The 27,918-nt window shown below is 42.0% G+C and overlaps 1 protein-coding gene across 5 annotated transcripts in view; it reads left to right on the forward strand.

The window, feature by feature from the left end:
- Positions 1–27,918, forward strand: part of ZNF462 (zinc finger protein 462) — a 94,072-nt gene that overhangs the window by 63,121 nt on the left and 3,033 nt on the right. For 3 of the 5 annotated variants that reach the window (XM_065662040.1, XM_065662036.1, XM_065662037.1), the window contains 5 exons: positions 10,599–10,863; positions 16,092–16,228; positions 20,152–20,375; positions 22,752–22,887; positions 26,032–26,112. In XM_065662040.1, coding sequence (XP_065518112.1) covers positions 10,599–10,863; positions 16,092–16,228; positions 20,152–20,375; positions 22,752–22,887; positions 26,032–26,112 — 843 coding nt within the window. The remainder of the gene's footprint in view (positions 1–10,598; positions 10,864–16,091; positions 16,229–20,151; positions 20,376–22,751; positions 22,888–26,031; positions 26,113–27,918) is intronic. The other 2 variants (XM_065662038.1, XM_065662039.1) reach the window with 1 other exon arrangement.

Raw genomic sequence — 27,918 nt, forward strand, 5'->3', positions numbered from 1 at the left:
GTTTTTAATTGGGGAGGCAAAGTAGCGACTGCAGGGCAAATTCAGGCAAACCTTCAATCACTAATTGGTTTAATTGCAAGGTGAGTTGGAAGGATGCAAGACTGTAATCTGCACACTGAAGAACAAAAGATGCTTCTGCTTTTGTAGTTACAGTAAGGCTGCAAAAGCTGTCTATTTGTCCCGCCTGTTTCCCTGTTTTTGTGCCCCATAGTAGAGATGCTGCATGCTCACTTTGAAGTATCAGATTAACCCTTCTTCCTTGAAGGCTGCTTTTTTTTTCCCCCCACCTGTGTTCCTTCTTTCTTTAACCTAGACCAAGTTTCTGCTTTCCTGTCACATTTTGCCAATCTCTCCTTATCACAGTGGCCAGACTGCCTGCCAGTGCTTGTTAAAACTCTCCGGTATTTGTTGGTGTGTCTTACTTCTTGTGGTCAGTGTTAAACTAATTATCAGATGTTGGGTCAGATGGGAACTTTTCTCCTGCATCAGATTGGCAGGGACTGGTGGAACAAGTGCAGGGCTTGTTCACCTCCAAGTTTACTGAACAAACTCCCCACTGTTTCAAAGACCTAGGGCACTGGGGATGACCTTGTTCTCTGCGGCTCTCTTCCACTGGTGTATACTTGTTTGGCTTCTGGCCTTTTCCTGCAGCATGTTGAGAAGAGTTTTGTGGCTAGTGGAACAGAAGGAGATGTTTATTCTGTCACTGGCTGTGCTCGGGTGGGGAGGGGTGGAGGGGGGTGTCAGCTTGCTGTTCATTGTGCTTTCTTCTGCTCCTGAGTTCTTTGTGCTTGAACTGAATGGGTAAACACAAAATTGAGATTCAACAGGATGGAGACAGGAACTCATGCAGCTGGGAGAAGGTTGCTGTCAGTCTTTGTATGGATTTGGCCAGCCTGCTCTGATGGGATTGCTGTGATACTGAAAGACTTGCCTAGGGTGGAGAGAAGACAGGATAAGTTGTTTGGTAGATCAAGTAATAAATGAAGATACATCTTCTGGATTCCTTCTGGGCAGATGGGAATGATCTGATTGCATCCACAGGGGAAAGAAAGAATCATATCTAGGCTCCTGTTGATTTTTTACCTGAGGTGTTTACTTTGGGCTCTGATTTTTGTGTGCAGTATAGGGGATGAAGTGGTAGTGATGCTCTTTTAGCTGTCACATACTACTGCTGTCCCTGGAATTTGTGATCACTTTATACAGATAAAAAGGATTCTGTTGCTGTAAAGGGATGCACAGTAGGGCTTGACCAATGTTGTGCAAGAGTGCATTTCTTCAGGCTATCGTTCCCACATGTCAGTAGCCTTCTTATGTAAGCTAACTGGTATTCTCCCTGTCCCCTGAGACTCCAGTTACTTTCTACTGATCTCAAGCCTGCTAGAGGGATTTGGTGCTTGATGAAGAGGTAAAATTTCTTCACTCATTTTAGCCCTGTTGAAATGGACATATGTCATCATCATAGTTGATGGCCCAAAGTTTGATGTTTAAGCAGCTGGTTTTATTTCTTCATTAAGGGACATTGTTACTACATTTTGGTACCAGTGCTTAAAAATACTGCCCAAATTGATCTGAGCTCAGAGCCGACAATAGAGATGAGGTCTTTCTGTTGGGAGTAGTAATAAGAACAGGAAGAAGAAAAGGAGAAGGAGGAGGAAAGAGAAGGATGTCAGGGTGAATGCTGGATATCTCCAGAACAAACTGCAAGCTCCTGAGCTCTATGATTAAAATGGATCCTCAGTATCCATATATCGTCACTGAAATTTTAAGGCCAGTTTTGAAGCAGAATGCAAAAATGTAGCACTTGATAAAGCTGTATTTACTTCCTCTCTTCATTTCAAGCTTAGGGGCGAGTGAGTATTTAGGTGACAGCAGCATATTTGTGGCTGTATGTGTTCATTAATACAGAATATGTCAAAGGCAGGAGCAATAGAGAAAGAAAAGTGGAGTGCTCCAGAAAAATTAACTGCCCTTAAAAATATGAAGGAAATCAGGGAGCATGGCAGCAGATTAAGAGCTTGAAATGCCACAGAAGGCAGTGGGTAAACAGAGGTGAAATAACATGAATGCCAAAGCCAGGGGAACATGAGGCACTTCCATGCATCATCTCTGTATTGTAAGGAAAAACAGCAATGGGCAAAGCAACCTGTGAGGTTAGAAACCTTTGGTGGCTTGGCACTGATGTTGCAAAGGTTGCAAGTTGTACAGCAGCTACTGAAAGAGCCTGGTTTATACTGAAAGGGTTGTGTGCAGTCTAAACATGACTAATAAGTGGCCCAGTCACCTAAAGAACTTCAGGAAAGCTAAATTGAGTTGAAGGCTGGCAAAAAATTTGTTGTGGGGAGGACAGATGAAAAGAAGGGGTAACTAAAAATTAAATGGCTATATGATGTAGTGTTTCTCGACCCTTAAAAACCAACACTTCCAAATCACAGTATTAGCAGAGCAGGGTAATTGGGCAGTATTCATGACTATGTTGTGCCTGTCTTGAAAGCTAATACTAATAAGAATTCCTGGTAGTGTTAGATACTCAAAACTGGGAAGGGATGGGAAGCTCTTGGACGGATACTTCTGATAGAGATAATATAGTATAACTTCTTACACCAATTATGTCACTTCTTCCTAAGTCTTATACAATTCATACTGATTTCCTTTGCATCATCTTACAGAGTATTATAGCCAGTCCTTGATCTCAGCTGTGAAGATTCTTCAGTAGGCATCAGTATGAGACTTTCTGTGTGTAATGGAATTAAGATGATAAAATTAATTATTATTTTCTTCTTCAGTGAAATTTATGTAGCTTTGAAATTAGTGTTGATATTAGTAAGAAAGTACTAAGTACTTAGTGCTGTGAGACTGGTGAAGCACTGGCACAGGCTGCCCAGAGAAGCTGTGGCTGCCCCATCCCTGGCATTGTTCAAAGCCAGCTTGGACAGGGGTTTGAGCAACCTGGTCTAGTGTGAGGTGTTCCTGTTCATGGAAGGAGGGGGTGAAACTAGATGATTTTTAACATCCCTTCAAACCCAAACCGTTCTATGATTCTATGAAAAAGCTGCACAGTGGAAATGACATCCTGTATCAGTTCCATTCAGAGGTAGGTGTGCACATACCTCAAAAGGGAATTCAAAGTTATTAAAAAACATGGATATAGTTTCTCACCTCTTTTGAATAAACAAGATTATAAAGTCCATGTATCTTTCTGGTTGCCCTCTTCTGAGCCTTAGACATACACATAACATCTTTCTCACAAAAGCTAGTCCAAAATGATCTAAAAAGTGGCCTTTACAGATAATGCTGAAATAAATTCCTCCAGCAGGGTTTTTAGATTTTGGGATTGCTTGGTTGGTTAGTTGGTTGGTTGATTTGTGTAAATCCTTTAAATGGCCATTTTATTCTAGGGCTTTATTTCCTCTGTGATTACTCTTTTCTTTTGGGTTGTGTGAGCAAGGGCACAAAGATTGTTTCAGTTACATCTCATTCACAATGTCCTAGTGATGTAAAGGTTCTTTAGCAGAAATCAGAACTTAGGTAGAGGAGTAAGTTCATATTCTGTTTTTAAGCATGCAATGAATAAAACTTCCTTGTACTGTGTCTTTCCGTAAGCTTGTTCATGAGTGTTTTGTTGCATCCCTCTGAATCCTAGCTTCTTCTGTCTTCCCCTCCCCTCAGCTTAATTTATTGCCAGAACATTTCACCCTCCCACATAATATCTTCCTTCGAGGTCAGTGCTGCATGGCATAAAGTGAACAAATGTGTGTAGTCTTGACAATCTTTGTATGACACCCTGCTTTGCCACCTTCCCACTTTTCAAGCTGTTGCCATTCATGACTATATGCTATCCTAAACTCAATGAGCTGATAATTTTGAGTCCCATTGAATTTGAGAAGCAATTACGTTCCTAAATCTCGTAGATTCCACTCTTAGTCTTACATCTTTAAAAATAATAATTATTATTCATTCCTCTGTGGTTTTGGCCATATATTTTGTGTTTGACGATATTTTTTGGTATAGTATTGCATCTTGATTTGGTTTTACAAATTTGTTTCTCTCCAGAGGAAATCATTTGTCTGCTTCTTTTCTTAATTCCTTGGAATTTTTCTGTCATTCTTTATATAAATCTTCTCTTTATGTGAATGAATTAAGATGAAATTAAATATAATTCCAAATATTTTCTTATTAGTCTCCTCTTTTTCTCACAGATTCATAATGTCTTAGGCCTGTATGGTTACTACATTCCCTTCCCCTTCCCCCCACCAAGGCATTTTTAAACTCTTTTTTTTTTAATTATTATTTTATTTTTATATTCCCTTTGGTTTTTTCTTATCTTAGGAGCTAAGCATACCACTTCCTGACTTCATTTGTCATACAGATGAGCTTCTCTTTTGACTTTGATTGATATTTCTGTGTGGATGTACAGGAAAATGTGGTGTCTTCATTTTTATTACCCACTGTCTCCTTCTGCTTATTGAGCTGTTCATTTATTAGTAGTTTGCAAATGCAATAAGCTTGCTTTCCAGTGTACTTGAACAGTTGCTTTTTGTGAACAGCGTTTCTCCCTCCATCCTTACCTCTCGTTGTGCAGGCCTTCAAATACATCTATTAGGTGTGTTCTGTTCACTCTAAAAGGATAAGACAATGGTTTGATTTCTTTCTTTCAATTGGTAGTTTTTCCTCTGGTGTCTGAACTGGGGCTCAGTGTCTCTTATATATGTCCAGATGTACTTCTTGTCATCTTGTTCAGATGTCTTCTTTTAGTCTGTTTTTCTGTTGCGTATATGTTCATTGATAGCTCTGAAAATACCTACAAATAACTAAAGCATTTGATTTCTGAGTAAATTCATGTATCCACATCAGAATCTTTAATTATTTTTTTTTCTTCTGGGAAGATCCCAAGTTTTTCTTCTTTTAGATATCTGAAACCTGTTACATGCTGCAGAGCATCCATGAAAACTTAGATTTTCATTTTTGCATCTGTGGTGGGTTTTCATTGTACATTTTCTCCCCAGTGTATGATCTCAGAATACTAAGGTGCGTATCAAGCTACATTTTCATGGTTACATTGCATTGCATTGCGTTGTAATGGAGACTGTGAATGCTCTTTTGGATGAGGTAGTAACTTCCAATATTGTTGACAGACTCATTGTGCCAGGTTTTATGTCTGTACTCTGAATAAAGTTTTCAGTGTGGCGACATCATTTACCAGGCATTTAAGTGTTTTGGGCACTCTGGAAATACTATCTTTCTTCACCCAGTGCAGACACTATGAGACTTATGTATTATTATCATCATGCAGTAGTAATTTAGATAGGGCTGTGTGGGTAGCTCAGCATGTGGACAGTTATTTCTACTGGTTTCCTTTCAGCTGGTCATTTGAATATGAGAATGTTGTTGTGTATTGAGCATAGATTCTGTGGTTTTTTAGATCCATAGGTGCTGGCAGATATTTCTACTTGCTAGCCTTGTTATTCTTCCTCTGCAGGTAGTCTGTAGGTAGGTGTCTTATGTGAAATCCCAAAATTGAGGTTTGCAGCATCAGTGATGTTCTTCCAGGCTTTACTACATCAGTTACTGTTAATTTTTGCCTCTTAGCATGACTGTAGGTGTCCTACCTCTTGTATGAGGTCATTCCATGCTGTTACCTTGCTTTTGGAGTTGAATAGCAAAGTCTTTCCATTCATTTTGGATAAAATTACTTCTAAAAATGGATCTTGGTCTTTCTGGTGTGGGGCTTTTTGGGTTTTTTTCTGTTGTTTTGTTTTAAATCAGTCAGGGATAAGCATTCTGATTTTTTTTACTTGCATTGCATGTATGAGCATGCTTCTTTTTCTTGTGGTATCTCAAGAATGTTTAAAGAAAAAAATGCCTTTTTTTTTTCTTAACATGTAATTGGTGCTTCCTGGTGTTTCATTTTTCTTAATTTTCTTCACCTTTAGGTTTTCTTGTTTTACATTACTTCACATAAATTCTCTTAACTCTTCCCTTTGCTTATTTTAAAGTCTTTCTTCTGATTTCTGATTTTGAAGTAGGCTTCTAAGGCCGTTTTACCTTTTTCAGACATGGATAGTTAGACCCCATTCCTGCTCCAGGGCAAGGTTGCTGACACTTTCCTGGAGTGCTCCCAACTACCTATGCTTGGGGTGCAGGAAAAAGACTGAGCTAGAACTTGCATTGTGTACAGCTGTGACTCAGTTGTTGATCAGTTCTGAGGGGAAAGGTCTGCTCTCTTCCTCCTTCTTTTCTATTCTTACATTCAGGTGTCCTGTTGTTACAGCAACACTGCCAAAAGGTGTCCAGCAGTTTGGTGCGCAGCAGCTCAAGGTTTGCCAATGCTCTTACAATACTCAGTCAACAGCAACATACAAACTCAGCCTAGCACTGAAGTATGTGCAGAGCCATTTGAAACTTCAGCCTACTCTTTCAACAGGAATAGAGAAGTGCCCATGTAGAAGTGCTCTGCCAGTTTAAGGCAGCACTGTTGTTCCTTGGCTGTGGATTTGTCTTCCTAGTCCTTCTCTTAGGTACTGCTTTTGAAAAATAAAAAATCCAAAACGTCAGCCTCATCATCTGTTTCTTATTTGCTGGCGGTGCATTCTGTGCTGTGTGTTAAAATGCACATTTGGATGCAAACTCAAGTCAGTAGCTATCTTTCCACTGCCTTCACTGGTTTTGGAGGGGACGTGAAAAAGTGTGGTTCACAGAAGTCAGTGGAAAACCTCCCATACCTTTAGTCGGGTTTGGATTCTGTCCGAAGTATTCCTGGTGAAGCTGGGTTGCACCTGTGTATTAGGATAGCTGTCTGGCAAACTGATTCCCAGAAACCAACAGAAGCCCTATACACATGTGTTAATCCCGGGTGGTTTTCTTCAGGAAGTGCTGAATCTTGCACTCCAGAAGGATTGCAAAATAGTGAAAGCATTTGGCAGGGGAAAAGGGGAAGAATACACAGGCAGAAGTAGGGACATGCATGCAACCGTTGTTTGAGTGTAAGACTTTCTGTATAAGATCTTCAGATGTCTTTTTACAAATAACTATCTTAATTGTAATGGAGAAATGTACTAAAAATTCTAAGGTAACCAGCATGAATCCTGGTTGTAAGGAAGTAAGAATTCAAATATTAAATGTAGAATTTACTTCTGTCTTTCCCTGATGACAAGGAAAGCTACTTAGTATGCTCTTTTTTTGTCTGTGGGAATAGACATGTAGCTATCTGCTTTTGCAATTTTCACATATTGTTTCCATAGAAGTGTGTAAATATCTGAACGTTTGAAAGCTGGAATAATAAACATGAGGTAACAGGAGAAGTGAGAAAACCTGAAGTATAGTTGTCCTGGGTTCAGCAGTAGCAGTCATTTTTCTCCTTCTTAGTAGCTGGTGCAGCGCTGTGTTTTGACTTTTGGCCTGGGAACAGAGCTGATAACACAACTGTTTTAGTCTGACCAAGGACTTTCTGGGCCTCATGTTCTGCCAGTGATGAGGGGAGGCTGGGAGGAAGCAGAGACAGGACACCTGGCCCAAGCTAGCCAAAGAGGTATTGCATACCACAGCACGTCATGCCCAGGGAGGTAACTGGGAGTTACCCAGAAAGGTACGGGCTCTCTTTGGGGGGGTCATACTCGTTCGGCGGTGGTATCGTATTCTCTTCCCTTGTTACTTTCTCTTATCATTATTATCATTGGTGGGAGCAGCAGTGATTTGTGTTATACTTTAGTTACTGGGCTGGTCTTATCTCAACCCATGGGAGTTACATTCTCTCTTCTCCTCCCCATCCCTCCAGGAGCAGGGTTGGGGGCGGGGGGGAAGGAAAGAAAGAGAGAGAAAAGGAGGGGGGAGTGAGTGGATGAGCTGTGTGGCTCGGTTTGAACCACGACAATAGTAGATCTTCCAATCAACAAGAAAACCTACTTGTTCTGAAAATAATAATTTTTAGACCTGTAACTTTCTTAGCAATGGGCATCACTGAAGTTTTGGCTAGGAACCTTGATGATATGATAGAAATTTTTGATCCCTTCTTCCTGAGAAAACGAACAGTAAGCTACAAAGTAGACTTTAATCAGTGCCCCACAAGAAATTTTACTAGTACTTATACAAAACGGGCTGTTTCCGGTGCTATGAGCTTCTTTTAGGTTGTCCTGTCCTTGTCAGGAAATCTAACAGTGTTTTGAGCTTTTAGAAGCATAGAACCTGGTAGCCCAGACATCAGGCTGCAGACATACATGTCAGCAAATCTGCTCTGAACCATGCATGATTTAGGCTTCAAGGTCCTGTTCTAAAAGAGGGAGAATGCATAGTTGCTGCCTTAGAGGGAGAAGAGACTTCTGCATCTCCTCAGGCCTGTCCAATGCCAAAGTAAAGTAAGTAGGGATCTTGTTTCAAACACAAGGGAAGGAAAGCCTTGACATTTGAACAGGTGGAGCTCACTGTGAGCCCTCATGGTGAGCAAACCTGCTGTAGGAGTGATGCACAAGAGGTGATAAATGCTTCATTGTAATCCAGCCTCAGTTTATAGGAAAAAACAAAACCTATTTAATTCATTTTATCAAAATCTTTCATGTCTCTGCCTTTGTCTTTGCTTCATCACACCAGGTGATGAAGCCGGGGGAGCCCAGAGACATTTATCTCCTGCCTGAGTTTTGTTTATGTGTTTGGTTTTGGGTTTTGTCGTGGTTTAAATCCAACCACAAACCTCGTTCACTCACTCCCCTCCCCCCCCTTCTTGCCCTCCCCCTGCTCCTGGAGGGACGGAGAGGAGAACTGAAAAGAATGCAACTCCCACGGGTTGAGATAAGAACAGTTTAGTAACTAAGGTATAACACAAATCACTGCTGCTACCACCAATAATAATAGTGCTAAAGGAAATAACAAGAGGAAAGAATACAACACCTCAGCACCAGCTGACTGATAACTCGCCCCACTCCCCCCAGCCAAGCACCGACCGATACCTCCTCCAACCCTGCAGTTCCCACCCTTCTGGGGTAACTCCCCATTACCTCCTGGGCATGACGTGCTCTGGTATGGAACACCTCTTTGGCCAGTTTGGGTCAGGTGTCCTGTCTCTGCTTCCTTCCGGCCTCCCCTCCTCCCTGGCAGAGCATGAGGCTCAGAAAGTCCTTGGCCAGACCAAACATTCGAGCAGCAACTGAAAACATCGGAGTTATCAACACTGTTTCCAGGCCAAAAGATCAAAACACAGCACTGTACTAGCTCCTAAGAAGGAGAAAAATGACTGCCACTGCTGAACCCTGGACAGGTTTTTTTGTTGTTGTTTTTAGTTTGTTTTCCATTTTTCAGTCATGTATAGCCCCCTTCTGTGGTGGTGAGAAAAGAATGCAAGTATTTTACTTGTGAAGACAGGTGGAGAAGTCCCCGCACTGAGTGCTATATAGGCCTGGTTGCCTTTTGTGTCTCGGTACTAATTGGTTAGAATGGATGGTGTTAAGCTCCCACAAGTATGTCTGCTAGAGAATTCCTACATATCTAGCCTTGAGGAATTAAGCTTTGGAAAATGTAGTACCCATCAAAGCAGGAGGTGGCTTGTACAGTTTGTATCCCAACTCCCCCAAACTCCCCTTGTTCCACCCACCCCCCGCTTTCTTCCAGAAAGCTTAAGAAAAGAGCCTTTTGTCTTCTTTTCAGGAAAGTTACACTGAAATTCATCTGTGCTTTATTTGTCTGCTTTCATTTGTGCCATTCATCTGCAGCTGTGGGTTTTATAGGACAAAGCAGATGAATTCCTAACCTCCACATTCAAGCAATGCGTTGGGAAAGGTTCAACACCACCCTCCCCCCTCCTTTTTTTTTGGGGGGCGGGGTGGGGAGGATCCAATTTAAATATTATAGCTTTCGGTTTCAGTACTGAGACATCCCTGGAGTGTGCTTCTCTACATGCCATTAAAGTGGTGTGACAGTTTTGCTGGGTTGTAGAAGGGTTACATCTATACAGACACATCTATGTAAAGAGATGTCGTTCTCAGTATGGCAAAAATTACTATCTTCTAGGGAAATGTGGTTTAGAAGTTTGCTTTATGGGATTTTATGATTTTTTTTTTCCCCAATAATAACTTCATTTCAAACATCATCAGTTAGTAGAACTTGAATTTGCCTTTTGTAGACTCTTCAAATGTGATACAGTAAAATTGTATAATTTCTCTAAAGTTAATTTCTGATGTGGGATTCTTAAATAATTGCATGAATGAGTAGGGAAAAGTACCCTTTTTTTTATCTCTGGTCTAATTTATGTACCAAACACATAAACACCTGGCAGCATGATTAACATGCTTTACCTTCACAAATTAAAAGTGTCTTAAACCCAGACTTCTTTTTAGACTCTTAATTTAGGTCTGTCATGCCTTTCCTCCCCAAATCAGATCTAAAAAGCGTAATTTATACTCATCTCAATTTAAATTGTAGAATACAGATCAGATAAGATTAAGGAGTGCCACACCTCTTTTTCTTAATCCCTTCAGAAAGCTTTGGGCAGATTTAATAACCAACATCTTCATCAACTCCCTCTAAGAGCCAGTAGGTGCTGGAGCAGGCCTTAAATCTTTTTAGTTTTGTTGATCCACCTGGAATAACAAATTCCTTCTGTTTCTCTACAGACTCTTCATACTCTGAGCCTCCTGATGTTCAGCAGCAGTTGAACCACTACCAGTCTGCAGCTTTGGCCAGGAACAACAACAACATCAGCCCCATCCCACTTTCTGGGAGTGCTGCAGGATTGGACAAAACAGAAGCCATCCTTAACTGTGAATTTTGCGAATTCTCCTCGGGTTATATACAGAGCATTCGGCGTCACTACCGTGACAAGCATGGAGGGAAAAAACTCTTCAAGTGCAAAGATTGTTCCTTTTATACAGGCTTTAAGTAAGTACTGTGCAAAACAGATAAACTGAACTCAGAAGGGTTTTTTAGCACTTGAAAAGACTTCTGAGGTCTTTGAGAGCTGGCTATAGCTAACAGAAACATGGCCACTGCAGACCAGGGAGAGGAACATAGGAAATGCCATGCCAGATCACAGCAGCATCCATGTAATCCGTTTTCCTCTCTCCTACAACAGCTGGTACCATCTGCTGCAGACGAAAGCAGAGCAAGTCCTTGCAGTAGGATTTAGAATCACTGAAATAGAATCATTTAGGTTGAAAAAGACCTTTAAGATCATAAACTCCAACCGTTAGCTCATCACTGCCAAGTCCATGTCCCTAAGCACCACATCTACACATCTTTTAAATACCTCCAGGGATGGTGACTCAGCCACTTTCCTGGGCAGCCTGTTCCAATGCATGACAGTCTTTTTGGTGAAGAAATTTTCCCTAATATTCAATCTCAGTCTTCCTTGATGCAGCTTGAGGCCATTTCGTTTCATAATATTTCTTGTTACCTGGGAGAAGAGACTGACCCCCACCTCACCACTACCTCCTTTCAGGTAGCTGCAGAGAGAGATAAGGTCTTCACTGATCCTCCTTTCCTCCAGACTAAACAACCTCAGTTCCCTCAGCTGTTCCTCATCACACTTGTGCTCCAGACCCTTCACCAGCTTTCTTGCACTTTCCTGGACAGACTCCAGCACCTCAATGTCTCTCTTGTACTGAGGAGCCCAAAACTGAATACAGGATTTGAAGTGCAGCCTTGGCAGTGCAAGTACAGGGAGATGATCACTTCCGTGGCCCTGCTGGCCAAACTATTTCTGATACAGGCCAGGATGCTGCTGGCCTTCTTGGATGCCTGGGAAAAAGCTGGCTCATATTCAGCTCCATCAATCAGCACCCCAGGTTCTTTTCCACTGAGCAGCTTTCCAGCCACTCTAGTTAGGGTTGGAAAGGACCTTAAGATCATCTAGTTCCAAACCCCCTGCCATGGGCAGGGACACCTCACACTAAACCATCCCACCCAAGGCTCTGTCCAGCCTGGCCTTGAACACCACCAGGGATGGAGCATTCACAACTTCCCTGGGCAGCCCATTCCAGTGCCTCACCACCCTCACAGTAAAGAACTTCCTCCTTATATCCAATCTAAACTTCCCCTGTTTAAGTTTGAACTCATTACCCCTTGTTCTATCACTACAGTCCCTAATGAAGAGTCTCTCCCCAGCATCCTTACAGGCCCCTTTCAGATACTGGAAGGCTGCTATGAGGTCTCCACGCAGCCTTCTCTTCTCCAGGCTGAACAACCCCAACTTTCTCAGCCTGTCTTCATACGGGAGGTGTTCCAGTCCCCTGATCATCCTCGTGGCCCTCCTCTGGACTTGTCCCAGCAGTTCCATGTCCTTTTTATGTTGAGGACCCCAGAACTGCACACAATACTCCAGGTGAGGTCTCACAAGAGCAGAGTAGAGGGGCAGGATCACCTCCTTCGACCTGCTGGTCACACTTCTTTTGATGCAGCCCAGGATACGGTTGGCTTTCTGGGCTGCGAGCGCACACTGAAGCTGGCTCATGTTATGTTTCTCATTGACCAACCCGCCCAAGTCCTTCTCCGCAGGGCCGCTCTGAATCTCTTCTCTGCCCAACCTGTAGCTGTGCCTGGGATTGCTCCAACCTAGGTGTAGGACCTTGCATTTGGCTTGGTTACTTCAAAATACTTCAAAAGGTTGGCACCAGCCCACCTCACAAGCGTGTCAAGGTCACTCTGGATGGCATCCCTTCCCTCCAGCACATCAACCAAACGAGCCTGTAGAATTGCATGGGGTTGTTATGCCCCAAACGCAGGACCCAGCATTTTGCCTTGTTGAAACAACTCCCACAACTGGCCTCAGTCCATGGATCCAGCCAGTCCAGATCCCTCTGCAGAGCCTTCCTACCCTCCAGCAAATCAGGACTCCCACCCAGCTTGGTGTTTTCTGCAAACTAACTGAGGGTGCACTCAATCCCCTTGTCCAGATCATTGATAAAGACACTAAACAGAACTGGCCCCAGTACTGGGTCCTGGGGAACACTACTTGTGCCCATCTGCCAACTGCATTTAACCCCATTCACCTCCGCTCTCTGGGCCCCACTAGCCAGCTGGTTGCTGTTTTTTATCCAGCAAACACCACACCTGTCCAAGCCATGAGCAGCCAGTTTATCCAGGAGAATGCTGCAGGAAATGGAGTTAGAGGCTTTTCTAAGGTCTAGATAGACAACATCCACAGCCTTTCGCTCATCCGCTAAGCAGGTCACTTTGTCATAGACAGAGATCAAGTTGATCAAGCAGGACCTGCCTTTCTCAAACTCATGCTGGCTGGACCTGATCAACTGGTTCTCCTGTGTGTGCTGCATGTTGGCACTCCAGATGATCTGCTCTATAATCTTTTCTGGTACCAGTCAACTGGGACCTCCCTGGTTAGCCAGCACAGCTGATAAATGGTGCAAAGTCCCCTCAGTACTTTTGGGTGGATCCCATTTGGTCCCTGAGACTTGTGTGTGTTTAAGGTGTAGAAGGTCTCTGACCATTTTCCCTGGGATTATGGGGCTTTCGTTCTCCTTCCCATTCCTGTCTGCCAGCTCAGGGGGCCGGGTACCCAGAAAATGGCTAGTTTTCCTATTAAAGACTCGGGCAAAGAAGGTGTTAGATACCTCAGCCTTTTCCTCATCCGTATCACTGTTTCCACCTGCGTTGAGTGAAGGACAGAGATTCTCCTTAGTCCTTCTTTTGTTTCTAATACATTTATAGAAACATTTCTATTGCATTTTGTGGCAGTAAGCACATTTAGTTCTAGTTGGGCGTTGGGCTTCGGCCTTTCTAATTTCCCCCCTGCATAACCTCACAACATCCTTGTAGCCCTCCTGAGCTTCCTGCTCTTTCTTCCGAAGGTCACAAAATCTGTTTTATTTCCTAAGTCCCATCGAAGGTCTCTGTTCAGGCAGGCTGATCTTTTTCCTGCTGGCTCATCTTCTGGCACATGGGGACGCCTGCTCCTGTGCTTTTAAGAATTCCTTCTTGAGGAGTATCCAGCCTTCCTGGACTCCTATGCACTTCAGGGCTGCCTCCCAAAGAACTCTGTCAGCCAGTCTCCTGAACAGGCCAGAGTCTGCCCTCTGGAAGTCCCAGAGCAACAGTTCTGCTGACCCCCCTCCTTACTTCTCCCAGAACTGAACACCAATCATTTCATGACCGCTATGCCCAAGACAGCCTCCAACCACCACATCACCCAAGTCCATCTCTTGTTTGCGAACAGTAGGTCCAGCAGGGCACCAAGTTACTTGCTGAAGGAAATGGTATAGGTAGTGCTTTTTCCTCAGCAGAGGCAATAAGAGTGCTATCCTTATCCTCAAATGTGAAAATTTCTCTGCAAAAGTAAGGTCATTTCCTGGTGCAACCAGCGTGAAGCATGGGACAATCAGGTGTCCTAGAGAGACAGGAGAGTTTATATCACCTCTCTGAAGAAACCTCTCTTATGTAATTTTATTTCTCCCACCATCTATCTAGGTTAAATGCAAAGTATTCTCTGGCATATTTGATGACATATAGAGACGTTTCAGAAAATCCAATTAGATGTGCAGAGTTTCAAAACTCAGTGCTGTGTGTGTTTGTGTGCGTGAATGTTTTTAGCTGCTGTTCAGTAAGGGAAAAATATGCACCTGTGCTGTTTATCATTTTCTCCTGGTATGCTGGAACCCCAGGGACAACACCCTCAGCTGACATTTGAGGTCTCTAAGTTCTTAGGAGACTGGTGACGGTAAGCAGCAAAGCTAGATAAAGGGGAGTGGTTCTGTTGAACAAAATGTTGAGAACAAACCTGAGAGAATCTACAGAAGAGGAACCTCTAGTTACGTTTCTCTAGCCTCTCTTGCTACCTTGCTACCTTAATGGTAAAATTTACTATTATAATAGTAAAATGACTGCTACTGCTGAACCCAAGACAATCCTGGTTGCTGTTTATCTAGAAATTGCCAGGTCCATTCAATCTGTTCATATCTGGCAAATGCCATTTTCTTCTACCTGGATAAAATAAAATAATCTTAAACCAAGCAGTATTTAAAAGCATTCTTAGTTGCGTAAGGTGATGTTTGATTCAGGAATTAATTCTTGTTTTTTTGGAGAAGCACAGCATGTTTTCTGTCTCAAAGAAGGGGGAGGGGAGCAAAAAGCCACATACCAATCCCCTCTTCAACTCACCATAGAAACTTAACTGCATGAAAGGATTCACTGAAGTTGATAGAAATACACCTGTAGAATTCAGTGATCATTGGGTTGGGCCCAAAGCCAGTTGTGTTAGTAAGTTGCTTTGTGTTCAAGCTAAGAGTCTTGAAGAACTTCAAAGAGACTAATTACTGTAGTTCAGTGTGGCAAGGTCCTTAGCTTTTGCAAGCTTTACCACCGTTTTAGGAAAAAATGACCAAGTTCACAGACACCTCTCACTTGTTGAGCTTGTGGTTCTAGGTGTACAGTTAATTTCCTCTGTTTGCATGTCTCTTGAAGCTTTTAAGTATGAAGCCAGTGTAATGCCAGCATGATTTTTTTGCATGTGTAAAAATACTGTGGAGTATTCATTCATTTCTCCACATTAATAAGTACAGTATTCTTAGTCTTGGGTTTTCAGATCCTTATAGGTGGTGCTTTAAAACTTAACTACTCAGAGCTAAACTTACTGTGAACCCAAGTCTGTTTTGTAACCTGGATCTTAACATTTTAACTGATTTTGGACTTCTTCTGCAACGACAGAGGTGGTTAAGGATGTTACCTGCCTCCGGAAATAAGTCTGTCCTCACCCATGCAAATCCAGAGTAGTTGATAAGTTTTGTTCAACTTGCTAAAAATTTAATCTTTGCCGGAGAAAGTACACTGAATATTTCAGCCTGAAGACTAATAATGAGCATGAAAGATGGGAATTCTTTTGCTATCTTAACTATAGCAATGTGACTGTAGAGCAACTCATGCAAAAGAATATCTTGTCAGAATCAGTGTTTGTTACTTGAGGATACAAGCCTGCAAATACCTCTGCTCATGTGTTACTCATGTGAGTAGCCCCACTGAAATACCATGTGGCACTGTGAAGATAAGGCTGAGAGCTATCTGTACCATTTTACACAACACGTCCTTTATAGAGCTATGACACTTCATCGTTCCCTGCACACCTCTTCTGACTGCTTCCATCTCTCCCTCCTGTTTCACAGATCTGCTTTTACTATGCACGTGGAAGCTGGGCATTCAGCAGTTCCTGAGGAAGGACCCAAAGACCTTCGCTGTCCTCTTTGCCTATATCACACCAAATACAAACGCAACATGATTGACCATATAGTACTGCACAGAGGTAACAATATCTGCATATGCGTCTGTATCTGATGAGGGGACTGCTCAACAACACCTTTGTCTTTCAGACTGGTTTAATTACATTTTCCTCTCTCTGTACACAAGGACAAGTATGTTGAATAAGTCATCAGCCCTTGAGTATCTTTTGTTCAATTCCTAAATGATGCATCTTATTTATTTACTGTAAAATTCAGAGTTAGCCAGTGCTGAAACAGTGCAGCTTGAAAATTGTTTTTTAGCTTTTTCTCTGGAGAAGTTAAGTCATCAAACACCTGTTTAGCAAAACTTGCCCAAAGCTGCAGCTCTGAATTAGGGCAGAGTTGTTTCCTGCTTATGTTCTTGTTATCGTAAAGGCCTTGCTATCATAAACTTTGTGACAATGTATATCACTAAACATAGAGGCCCCAAAATATCCCTTGATTACTTGCTTGAATTTTTTCTCTTCAGTATTCTTAGGATCAAAACAAGAATTAAAATGTTTTTCTTTAAGACACCTTTTCTATCTTTACCTTTCCTGTCTTGATTTTAAAGTCAGCTAGAAGTAGGATTAGGAATTTCTATATCTATTAACTGCAGGCTTGCTAGCTCAGAAGAGACAGCTGTTTGGGCTCTCTGGGCTGGGATTCCTGCCCATAGCTATCACACTTGATGCTTGTAGATGGTCTGTTGGCTGCCGAAATCCAAACCCATGTGTTGGGATGGCACTCTGCCTGCTTGCAGGTTGGGCAGAGTTTCACAGTAGGGTATTGGTGGTGAGCAAACACAAGTTTTGCATGCCATCTTTTTCCTGGAGGAGATCCTGGTGTGACAAGCACTATCATAATTCCATGTAACATACCACTTTCCAGTGTTGGTAGCTTAAAGTCCTTCATGTACCAAAGCAGTGAGGTTGGCAGAGATCATCTAAGTTTCTATCTGCTAGCAGGGCTATTCTGAGGGAACATCTGGGGAAAATGACCTGTCAGTGATTCAGAAAGCACATTACAAAGCTGCCTTATTTGGTTGTAAGAGTTTGGCAGATGCTTTAGCTTTTGCTTCCTGTCTTTGAAGGTGTTGCTGTGTCAATTTTGCCCAGCTTCAGACTAATATTCCAGAATTAGCTCACTTCAGAGGAATGGAGGATTTAGTTAACCCCTGTGCGGGAGACCATGCAGTTCCAAGTGCTGCCGAGGTGTGCTCTGTTTTGTGGCTGTGCCAGGGCTCCTGTGGAAACTGACAGACCTTTAAAATGCATATAGACAGGCTGAGGGAGAGCTGGATGGGCCTAGTGTGGGTCTTTTCCATCATGCCTAGAACTGACTCTGGAAATGTCCAGTTGCAGAAGTGGAAGACCACTTCATGAGCTCAGGCAATTGTACTGCCTGTACAGAGATGTTTCTGACCAATTTCAAGGAGGTGCTTACCTCCTGGGTAAGTGAAACTGTGGATCTGTTCTTTTGTAGAGCTGTTGCTTCAGTTGCACAAACCAAATCTCAAGCCTTTGTACTGCTGAAACAAAGCTGATAGCAAAGGACATAATGGAGAGGTAAAACAGAGTAAAAGAGGTTTTAATGTAAAGCTGATAATCTCAAAGGTAACTGCGGGAAGGACAACGATTTTCTCTGGCATCAAGCTTGCAGGTAATAAAAGAAATAGGGTCCATCCTCAAAGTCCTTTCTAGTGCATATACCCAGCTAAAAACCCCTCTACCGTTGTGTTTAATTGTGTGACTGCTGAAGCAGACAATTTTGGCAAGATTTAGCTTAGACTGAAATTTCTTTCACTGTGGGATGGTGAATGTAGTCTGAGATAGCCTTCCTTTTTTATAGCCATTACATTGGTAAAACAAAGGCAGAGCCCTGAGCTCTGGTCCAGGAACATTAGTTTTGACATAGGTGGAGTGGTACAGTGTGTAAAATAAAGAGTGAAGGATTTGATCCATTCATAGTTAATGTTCCTCTTACGTGAAAAGACATGTTTACAGATAAGTGACTCTTACATTACTTCCAAGTTGTTGCACCCCTAACCCTTGGTGGAACAGCATGTGCTTGAAATGGAGAGTATATATTTCCCTGTTAATAAGTGGCTCCAGAAGCCACCTTCAGGTTAGAATTTTTGTTTATGTTTACTTTGCTTTTCTTGTGTTACTGTGCTGCTGTTGATTCAGGGAGTGTTGGTGTGAGTGTGAAATAATAGGTTTTGGTAATCTGAATTAAGGAGTGTTGCATTACTCCAGACTGGTAGATAAAAAGGTTTATACTGTCTTATGTTTTAGGTTTTTTAATCAGTGCCTGGTGCTAGAGGAAAAGTGAATTTTCAAATATATTAATTACTATTCCTCTTTTTGAAAACTTCACTTGAGTTTTTCACTTTTGAAACCAGCTGTGTCACTTATTTCAGTGAGTTCTAAAGCACACAGCTGCAAAAACCTTGTAAAAAGTCTCCTTATGACCTCAGAATCATAGCTTTAAATTCTATTGTCTCTTAGACCCTATTCTCCCCTCCCGTTTTACCACCCTGAACTGCCACAACTTGGTGTCTTTATGGCTAGAGAAACTGTTGTTGGTTTAGAAAAGAATTACAACTCCACAGTTTTCTTCAACGGCATAGCTTTGGGGAAAACTTCCACTTTTTGAAGCGGCCAAGGAGGAAGTTGTGAGATATGACAGCTTTTGTGTTCAGGAGAAGTTGTGCAAGATGGAATATTTTGCTGGGCTGTAGCAAAAGTCTTGTGAGCAGCGGTGGCAGGTGAATTGGCCAAAAGTGAATGAACAGTGGAGCTTTTGCCTCCTTCTAGAAACCGTAAGGAAGTTTGTATTTCTGTAGTTGTTCTTGGATATGATATTACCCTCCTCACTAAAGATGAGAGCACATTGACTCAGATCCATATGTGGATTGCTGTGTCTCACATTCTGCTAGCCTCCATGTCTGAGATTCAGGCCGGTTTTTTTCATTTGTTTGTTTTAATCTGTCGTTAGGGATGAACCTGCATGAGGGGGATCAAACTCCTCCTTTAATCTGCAGTCCATAAGGAGCAACAATACTAAATTTCAGTGTTCTAGTTCAAAAGGTCAGTTGAGTAACAGAAGGCCATAAATGAGGATTTTCTGGTGACCCTTAGCTGAAGGATCAAATTTGGGGTTTCTCTTGTGCACACAGCTAGGGGAACTGCAGTGTATAAGTGTTATGCTCATCGGATTCTGGCTCTGTCAAATGACTGAAATTAATTGCTGCTCTGTTAAGCGTCAGTGCTTTGTTTGAGAAGTGGAGAGTTCGAAAACTCAGCAAGAGCTTTTTCAGTGCATCATGCATGCCAATTTTGAATCAGAGCTTTCTGAAAGCTGTGGGTGTGTAGGGAGGTTTCTGCCCCGGGCTGAACTGCACAGCCTCGTCCAGGAAAAGGTGCTGCCTTGCTTACCCTCTCATTCCTCAGAGACTTCAGAGGTGATTTAGGTGTGATGCTGAGGATACCAGCTTTGATTTTTTTATAGAGCCAGCAGGGTGATGCATTGGGAAGCACCCTGCAGCTTCCCTGTTTATTACATTTCTAGCAGCCATTCCTTGCTGCTGTCAAGTACTGAACCAAAATGGGCTTTTGGTCTGGCTGATTTACGGCTGGTTTTGTATTCCCAGGCTTTGCTACTCTGACTCACAGATGGAGCCTCATTTGCCCCCACAACTTCATTCCCAGCCTCTTCACCCCATAAGCAGTTACACGTATGAGGACACCTACGTCTGTAGCCTTGGAGGATTACCCCTGTCGTTGAAGAAAGAATTGTTGTATTTTGTTTTTTTCGTGTTGATCCAGCTTAGTTGCCATTCCTTGGTAGATGTCCTGCATATCCGTACAGCAGATCTTCCTCTTCGGGTTTGTGGTAGTTGCCAAACTGTTGACAGGTGGTATTTCATAAAGTTTGTTAAGTGAATGTTGTCCTGTCCCTACAGAAGAGCGGGTTGTTCCCATTGAAGTCTGCCGTTCCAAACTGTCGAAGTACTTGCAGGGAGTTGTTTTCCGCTGTGACAAGTGTACTTTTACCTGCTCCAGTGATGAGAGCTTGCAGCAGCACATAGAGAAGCACAATGAACTGAAACCTTACAAATGCCAACTCTGCTACTATGAGACCAAACACACAGAGGAGCTGGATGCTCACCTTCGAGATGAGCACAAGGTAACATCCAGATGGTTTTCACCTGTAGCTCTCTTCGCAAATGCTCTATTAGTTTACTTGCATGTGAACTCTTGAGTAGCCAACTTGACATTGCATTTTTTTCCTTCTCCCTCCCCAAACCTGGAAACTAGTTCCATGCTGGGCTTCACTTCTTCTGTTTTCTATTATTTCTTTCTTTAGAAACTCAAAATTCAGGATTTCTAAAGTTGTTCAGATTGATCAGAATTAGCAGAGTGTTGTATGCAGAGTATGATTATCTGGAAAAGGCTCTTGTGTGTGCTAGATTTATTTAAAGAGGGGAAAAAAAAAAAGAAAAAGTTTGTGAAACAATATTATGGCTGTGTGATTCAGCCTCTCTAAAAGGCAGGAGATTCCAAACATAAGATTGCTCTGGCAACTTCAGCAGCAGTGACATGCCATGCATATTTTAATAACAAAGAGGGTAATACATCCCTGTTTACATTTAATAAGGGAAAGATAAACAGCAAGTAAAACCAGGTCCTAAGTCAAGGCTGCTTTGGAGTTTTTGTGGGTGCCTGAATGCAAACCTGGTACAGTCTCTGAGAAGTCATTAGAGGCTTTCCGCAGACTGTTAGCTTTGAATTTCTTTAGCTGTGAGCTGTTTAGCTGAGAAACACTGAAATTATAGAACTGAAATGCGTTCTGGAGTATTTATTAGGCTGCTTCCTTGTCATATTTCCACCTGTTGGAGGGAGCTGAGCTGCCCAGGTCCTCCCTAAAAACTCACTCCTGTTTCATTGACTTGAATGACACAGCCAAATACATTTATATTGGCAGAATTAGCATCAGAATTCCCAGCAAAACTTGTAATGCTTAAAAAATATTTGGCTGTCTTATAAAAATGAACTTTGTAAACTTATGTTGGCCTGCTATCCTTATCTGCCCTCATCTTTACTACTTCTGGAGAGTCTTCTGCAATTAACGTGAGATGTTCCACACCTCCTAGTCACCACAGTAAGGCACCTGGCATATCTGGGAGGTACTATGCATGGATATGCCAGGTGCCTTGCTGGATATGTCAGGCTAGGAAAATTATTCCCTTACTTGGCTCTCCCTTCCGATCTGAATGTGCAGTGATGGAGTTTTGTAGTTCAGGATATCTTTTCCCCATTTCTCTTTGGTAATTTATATCACACTAATTTGTGTCCACATTCTGGGCTGAGATACCCAAGTGATATATTGCACTTTAAAGAGTTCTTGTGCATGAGCTGATTTGAATTAAGTGCCTTGCATGTGGTCTTGTTTGTTTATATCTCAGTGGGTAATGTTGTAAGTCAAGAGAACCTCGTCACAGCTGCCTGTATGGAGTAGTACTAGGAATCTGCACACCAGGGTAATTTGCTGTTTGGAGATATACTACAGTCTGATTCACATGGTCCTTATGTTCATTCACATTCGCTTTCCCACAGAGGGATAAAAAATGGACAGTGAGTGTTGATATTTCATTCAGCATCTTGCAAGAGGTGTTGTACTGCACTCCGTTTCCATCCTCTCTGCCTCTGTGGCTCAGTGCCTGTGCTGCTGGAGTGCTGTCTCTTTGCATGAAACATGAATCCAAAATCCTTCCCAGCAGTGATCAATGAGCTCAGAGGGCGCTTGTCATCCAACAAGTATTAGCCCTAGTGTCCTGGTCATGCTCCACGCTCTCTGCCTCTGCTGTAAATCTTGACTGCTCCTCTGCTGTTTCTCTTGGATGTGGTGGAGTTCCTGACTTCCGAGCCCTAAGCTGCTCCTTTCACGCTGCTGCTGTGAGCTGTTAAGTAGCTGATGCGTTTCACCCTAGGGTTCGCTGAATTCGACTGCTGGGTGAAGTGTTCCCATTATAGCCTGTGTATCAGTTCACAAAGCACTTTGCAGCCCTTCATAATGAAAATTAATCTGTTATTAATGAGTGAAAGTGTATGTGGCACACAGCAGCCATGTGCTTAGTAAAAGACCCATCTTTTCATGAATGAAGCTGAATGAACCAGTCACAAAGAATTTTCCTTCAGTGTGGATGTACAATAATAGTGTTTGATCACAGTGGCTGAATGATGCCATAAAAAGGGGATGAAACTTAAAAGTGTTTTGCATTTCTTGAATTTTGTTTTGTTTTAGTGCATCAAAACCAGGAAAAAATGAGGCGTGGGGTGTGTGTTTGCTGAATGTCATTGATTTTTGAAAACCAAAAATGAGAAATGCAGAATAAGCAGCAAAAGAAGAAGAAAAAAAAAAGTGTTAATTTGAGCAGGTGACTGCATGTCACCTCTAACTGAGCAGGCTTTGGGGTGTACTCTGTTTTGTTTTACATATGTGATGATTTTTCTGAATAGCTGAGGATTGTGCTGATTGCTGAAAAAAGTGTATCTTTCAAAGGTGAGTCGTAATTTTGAGCTGGTTGGACGTGTTAACTTGGACCAGTTGGAACAAATGAAGGGGAAAATAGAGAGCTCTAGCAGTGATGAAGAAGAAAAAGAAGAAGAAGAGTTAAGCCCCAAGACTGAAGAGAGAGGTCAGTGCAGCTTTGTTTGGTTTGGCTTTTTTTTTTTTTCACTGCAACATGCCCTACCAGTCTCACCAAGCAAGATCAGCTGTTGACTCTACAACACATTCCTGTAGAGCCATGCAGGCATGGCAGCAGGAGTAGAATGGGGCTTTTGTGAAGACATTGTTCCTCTCATGTTTCCAATCCTTATTACAAGTTTTCTGTCTCTTAAGAAAATATGTACTATGAGAAAACACTGATAGCATCTGTGATTTATCTGCCCATGCAGATAACATCTACAAGAGCCTGGAAAACTACGTAAGTGGAGTATTTTAGTGGTCTGTCAGATTTTCTGTTTTGGTAACAAATTGTCAGCTTTTCACTCAACATTGTTCAAGTGAAGGATGGAAGGGGTCATGCCCAAACTTTTTTATGGGCTGTTATTAACTGTGCCCAGCATTCCTTGTCAGACAGAGTCAGTCCTGTTGCAGTTGCTGCAGTTGGCAGATCTGGAGCAAGGGCACTTCCATGTGTCCTCTGTACCGTTGTGTGTTCAAATATGTGCCTAAGTTCATACCTAAGACTAATCACACTGACCTCAGCAAGGCTAGGCCATGTGCTTGCTAATGCTTTGGGTTTGGTCAAAGTTAGATTAGCAGGGGAAGAGTTCTCTGTAAATTGAATCCTTTTGAACTAGGGGTTTCTTGACTTTCCCTTCCAACAACCTTCCCCCTTGAAAACCAGGATATTGCAGTATCTGTTTTAAACTGTGTGTTGTCTAGCCTGCAGAATTCATCAGTTGTCTAGCACAATTCATCAGTTAAATGCAGTTCATCAGTTAAATGCAGTGTGCTCACAAGTCTTTAACATCTTTAGCCCTGTGATGTCTGAATGTCAGGTTCCTGGAGTCACTCACCCTCTTGATTCTGATGCATGCAGTTAGCCATGTTCTATGTATTTTAACTAAAGGTATGCTACCATGCTTATCTTTTCCTCCCGAATTTTCAGCTTTCAAGCTGACAAAAGAAAATGTATCTCCCTGCATCTTTTCAGATGTTGAAGAACTGACATTTCTGAATTCACAGGTTGTTTACAGAATAGGAGGGGATCAGGTCATGCTTCTTCCCTTTTAATAGCAAGACCCCAGCATCTTGGCTTTTGTTTAACATCCCTGCAGCATAAATTCAATCTGCACTTATCACTAGCACTTGACTTCAAGAGTGGTTAGTGATAGCTTTTATTTAAATGAGAAAGGAAGTGAGTTGTGTAGGCAACAATTTATGTTTCTATGAAAAATACTCTTCTCAAGATCTTAGGTGGAACAGTAGAAAAATCAGAGAAGGACCTAAAGGATTGTTTGTTCTATACGCATTTTAAAGTTCAACATTAGTAACTCTTGTGGAAACATGCTTGGGTGTCTGTTCAGGGACAGCTTTGACCCCCGTTGCTTCATGATCTGAACACTGATTGTGGACTAAAGGACCTTAGCTGCAGGTGTAGCAGGCTGATTAATGTTTTGTATAGACCCACAGCTAGCGGGGGATGAAGAGTCAAGCTGTCCTTGTGAGGATTACCTTAGCATTACATACAATCACAGGTGCTGAAGTGACCTTGGAAGCCATAGTATCTAGATCAAGGGGAAGAAGGTGCTATCTGCCAAGCCTTGCAAATCCCTGTAAAATGCACCATGGGTAGTGGGACAACCCAAGGTGAAGTTCAGTGTTTAAATTTGCTTCAGGTTACACTGTCAAATAATAAAAATACCACTATCTATGCTAGAAATTTACATTTGCAAGGATAATAGCTAAGTGTTATCCTCCTGTTTCATATGGTCAATAATTAAGCAAGGCATAGTGTCTTAATACTAGTTTTTATTTTGTACTTTTTCTACCTGTGTCTGTGCTTTATTGATCTGTTACTGGTGAAAATGATTTCTGTATGCTTGTTCTAATGATCAGCCTAAAAAATCATGCATTTTTCCATATTGATTCGCGAATACTCTTTCCTGACTGGCCTGTAGGGTCAGTGTTTCATGATTGCTACTTTTAATCCCTTTTAATTTGTTACCATGTGAAATACATTACACTAAAATAGGCAGAAAACTCAGAAAGCTCTTCTCTCTGCTACAGCAAGGGTATTTAGAAAACATCCAGATGTGTTGACTGTATTTTTCTAGAGAAGTTATGGATTACTACTAAAGGTGGAAGATGCAAGGTACACTTTCAAACAATGTCCCAGTGAGACAGGAACTGAAGGTGTGGTGGTTGCTGAATGCTGAGTTGTATGCTGATGTCTCCCTGTGGGTTTTAGGAAGATAGATTTAACACAGAAATGGTGTGCTCTGTTAGCAGAGGACCAGAACTATGGTTTTAAATATAGCCTGTCACAGTGGCTAATGCTTTCACAGCTTTCAAACCACATCAAATTGTGTAATCCTGTATGCCACTTGGGTGCTTTTGGCAATTCTAGCCTTTGTGGTGTTAGCAGGAAGTGGGATTTGCTGAGAGTGCCTCTGTGTGCTCTGAGTATTTGGAAGCAAATGCTGTCTGACCTCTCTGAAGTCTGTGACTGTCAGAACCAGGATTTCTTCCCATAAGTCAAGCAGCTGCCTAGATTCAGCACTTTGACTTCAGGCTGGTATGTGCAGTACTGGAGGCGCAAAGAAGAATGTATTGCTTCTCCAAATGGGCTGTTGGACAGTGAACCAAAGAAGGGCTGTTGCCCATGTGAACAGCAGAGTTCAGCAGAGCTGAACTGCTGTCTTGGATGGGAAAGGAAGGGAGTTGTTGTCTGTTAATAAAGGATAGTAGAAAATGTATTGACTTGGGTGGAAGAAGATGAGGGGGGGGGGAAAGAGGCTGTCTGGCATACAGCATGGAAAGAACAGCTCTTCTGGTAGAACTGCAGCCTAGAGGGACTGTTTGTCTTTACTGACCTTTATGTCTTGGTCTTGGCAGAAAGTGGAATCAAGAGGTGTTTTTCCACAGTAGACAAAAATAAATGTCCATGAGTGCTTGTGTGTGTGATGCAGGAAAACTGCAGAGGTTAGGTGTCTGAGCAGTCTCTTCTTGCAGGCTCCACAGAAGAGCAGTTCTGATAGTCCTCCAGAGAAGCAGTCGAAAGTCACATCCCTAGAAACAAAACTAAAACACTGTTTTTAAACTTAAACAGGGGAAGTTCAGACTGGATATAAGGAAGAAGTTCTCTACTGTGATGGTGGTGAGACACTGGAACAGGTTGCCCAAGGAAGTGGTAAGTGCTCCATCCCTGGCAGTGTTCAAGGCCAGGTTGGACAGAGCCTTGGGCGACATGGTCTAGTGCGAGGTGTCCCTGACCATGGCAGTGGGGTTGGAACTAGATGATCTTAAGGTCCTTTCCAGCACTAACCATTCCATGATTCTAGGATTCTATGAAAACTGATTGGGAAGTAGGGTGAACAATACAGTGTTTTCTGAAGAGGAGATGGATTTACTAGAGTAGCGCTTGATAATCTTAATGGGAATTGCAAGTATAAATCATGGACTGGCTTTGGTTGGAAGGGAGCTTTAAGATCAATCCCCCTGACATGGGCAAAGACATCTTTCACTAGATCCAGTTGCTGAAAGACTCGTCCAATCTGACTACCTATTGATGGGACATCCACACATTATCTGTGGAACCTGTTCCAGTACCTCAGCACCCTCATATTAGAAAATTTCTTCAGTGTGTCTAATCTAAATCTACTCTCTTTCACTTTAAAGCCATTAGCCCTTGTTCCTGTCACTACAGACTCTGATAAAAAGTCTATCTTTCCTGGAAGCCCCTTTAAGAACTGAAAGGCCACAACAAGGTCTCCCCAGAGCCTTCTCTTCTTCAGGCTGACCAACCCCAGCTGCCTGTTTGAGCAGAGCAGCCTCTGTGTTGCATATCAACTTTCTACAGAGATCCAGAATAAACTTTTTATTGTTTACTATACTATTCTTATACAGAGCAACAGCATTTGCCTTTAAAACTTTTACCCTCCATAAATATTTGTCCCTGTACCATGACTAGTCTGTGTGTTGCAGTGTGTTTATAAATTTACATCACACATAAGGTATTAAAATGCATAGGTAAACTGAACTTACTTTCTGGTCTTCCTCTTGACACAGCACCTTGCTTTGTGATAACCACATAATAAATCACTGGCAGAAAGAAATACAAAGGGTTGGTTTTCCTTTTTCTTTCAGGGGGAAGAGGCAAAAAAGTATTATAGGAGTCATTTCATATAGAACATTAGTAAAGGTTAACTAATGAGAAGTGTGTCCCAAAAATACATTTACAGCACTTTCATATGGATAATAGGGAATGTGTGGGCATTTTAAGCTCATAGGCTGATCTTGAACAGATTACATCTGAAAGTGAAGAAATCAAGTGAGCGGAGATCAAAACCAAAATGAAGCAAAATCCCTTTTCTTTTATTATGTAGTTTGGGAGGAGTCAGAAAGACATTCTGTTGATTTCTTGCTCAAGATAATCCCTGCTAAGGAATTAATGCTCTGAGCAGATGGTGCTGTCTCATTTCCAGCAAAAGAATCAAGTGAGATAGTCCATGCAATTATTTTTAATGGCTTGTGTGGTGATCTTCTTAATTTGTGAGAAAATGTTTCATCTTTTGTTAAAGCTGGCTGCATTCACATAGAGCTTGGCTTTCAGAAATACCGCTCCCAGAGCTGCCAGTGACTTCACTCACATTACTAGGTGCTTGAGACTTCTACAAGTGAGGCCCCAAGTACTTTGTATAAAAGATTAGGATGGGTTGAAACACCTATGCAGTAAAGATTTAGAACTTAACCCATGAGACTTTGTGATGAAGGAAGATCTATTTATTATAAGGAACACATGTTAAATATAGGAAGACTGTTTCCTAAAATTTTACTACCAATTATAAAATTATAGAAAGGCTTGGTGTTTTTATTTTGCTTTCAAGGCATTTTAGCCCTAAACTTATCAGGTTTGATGAATTAAAACTCCACAATCATGCCATTTGTTGAAATACAGGAACAGGGAGTAGAAACCTTTTACCCTTATTTCCAGATA

This window comes from Lathamus discolor, chromosome Z (assembly GCF_037157495.1).
Source record: "Lathamus discolor isolate bLatDis1 chromosome Z, bLatDis1.hap1, whole genome shotgun sequence".
NCBI classification, from domain to species: Eukaryota; Metazoa; Chordata; class Aves; order Psittaciformes; family Psittacidae; genus Lathamus; species Lathamus discolor.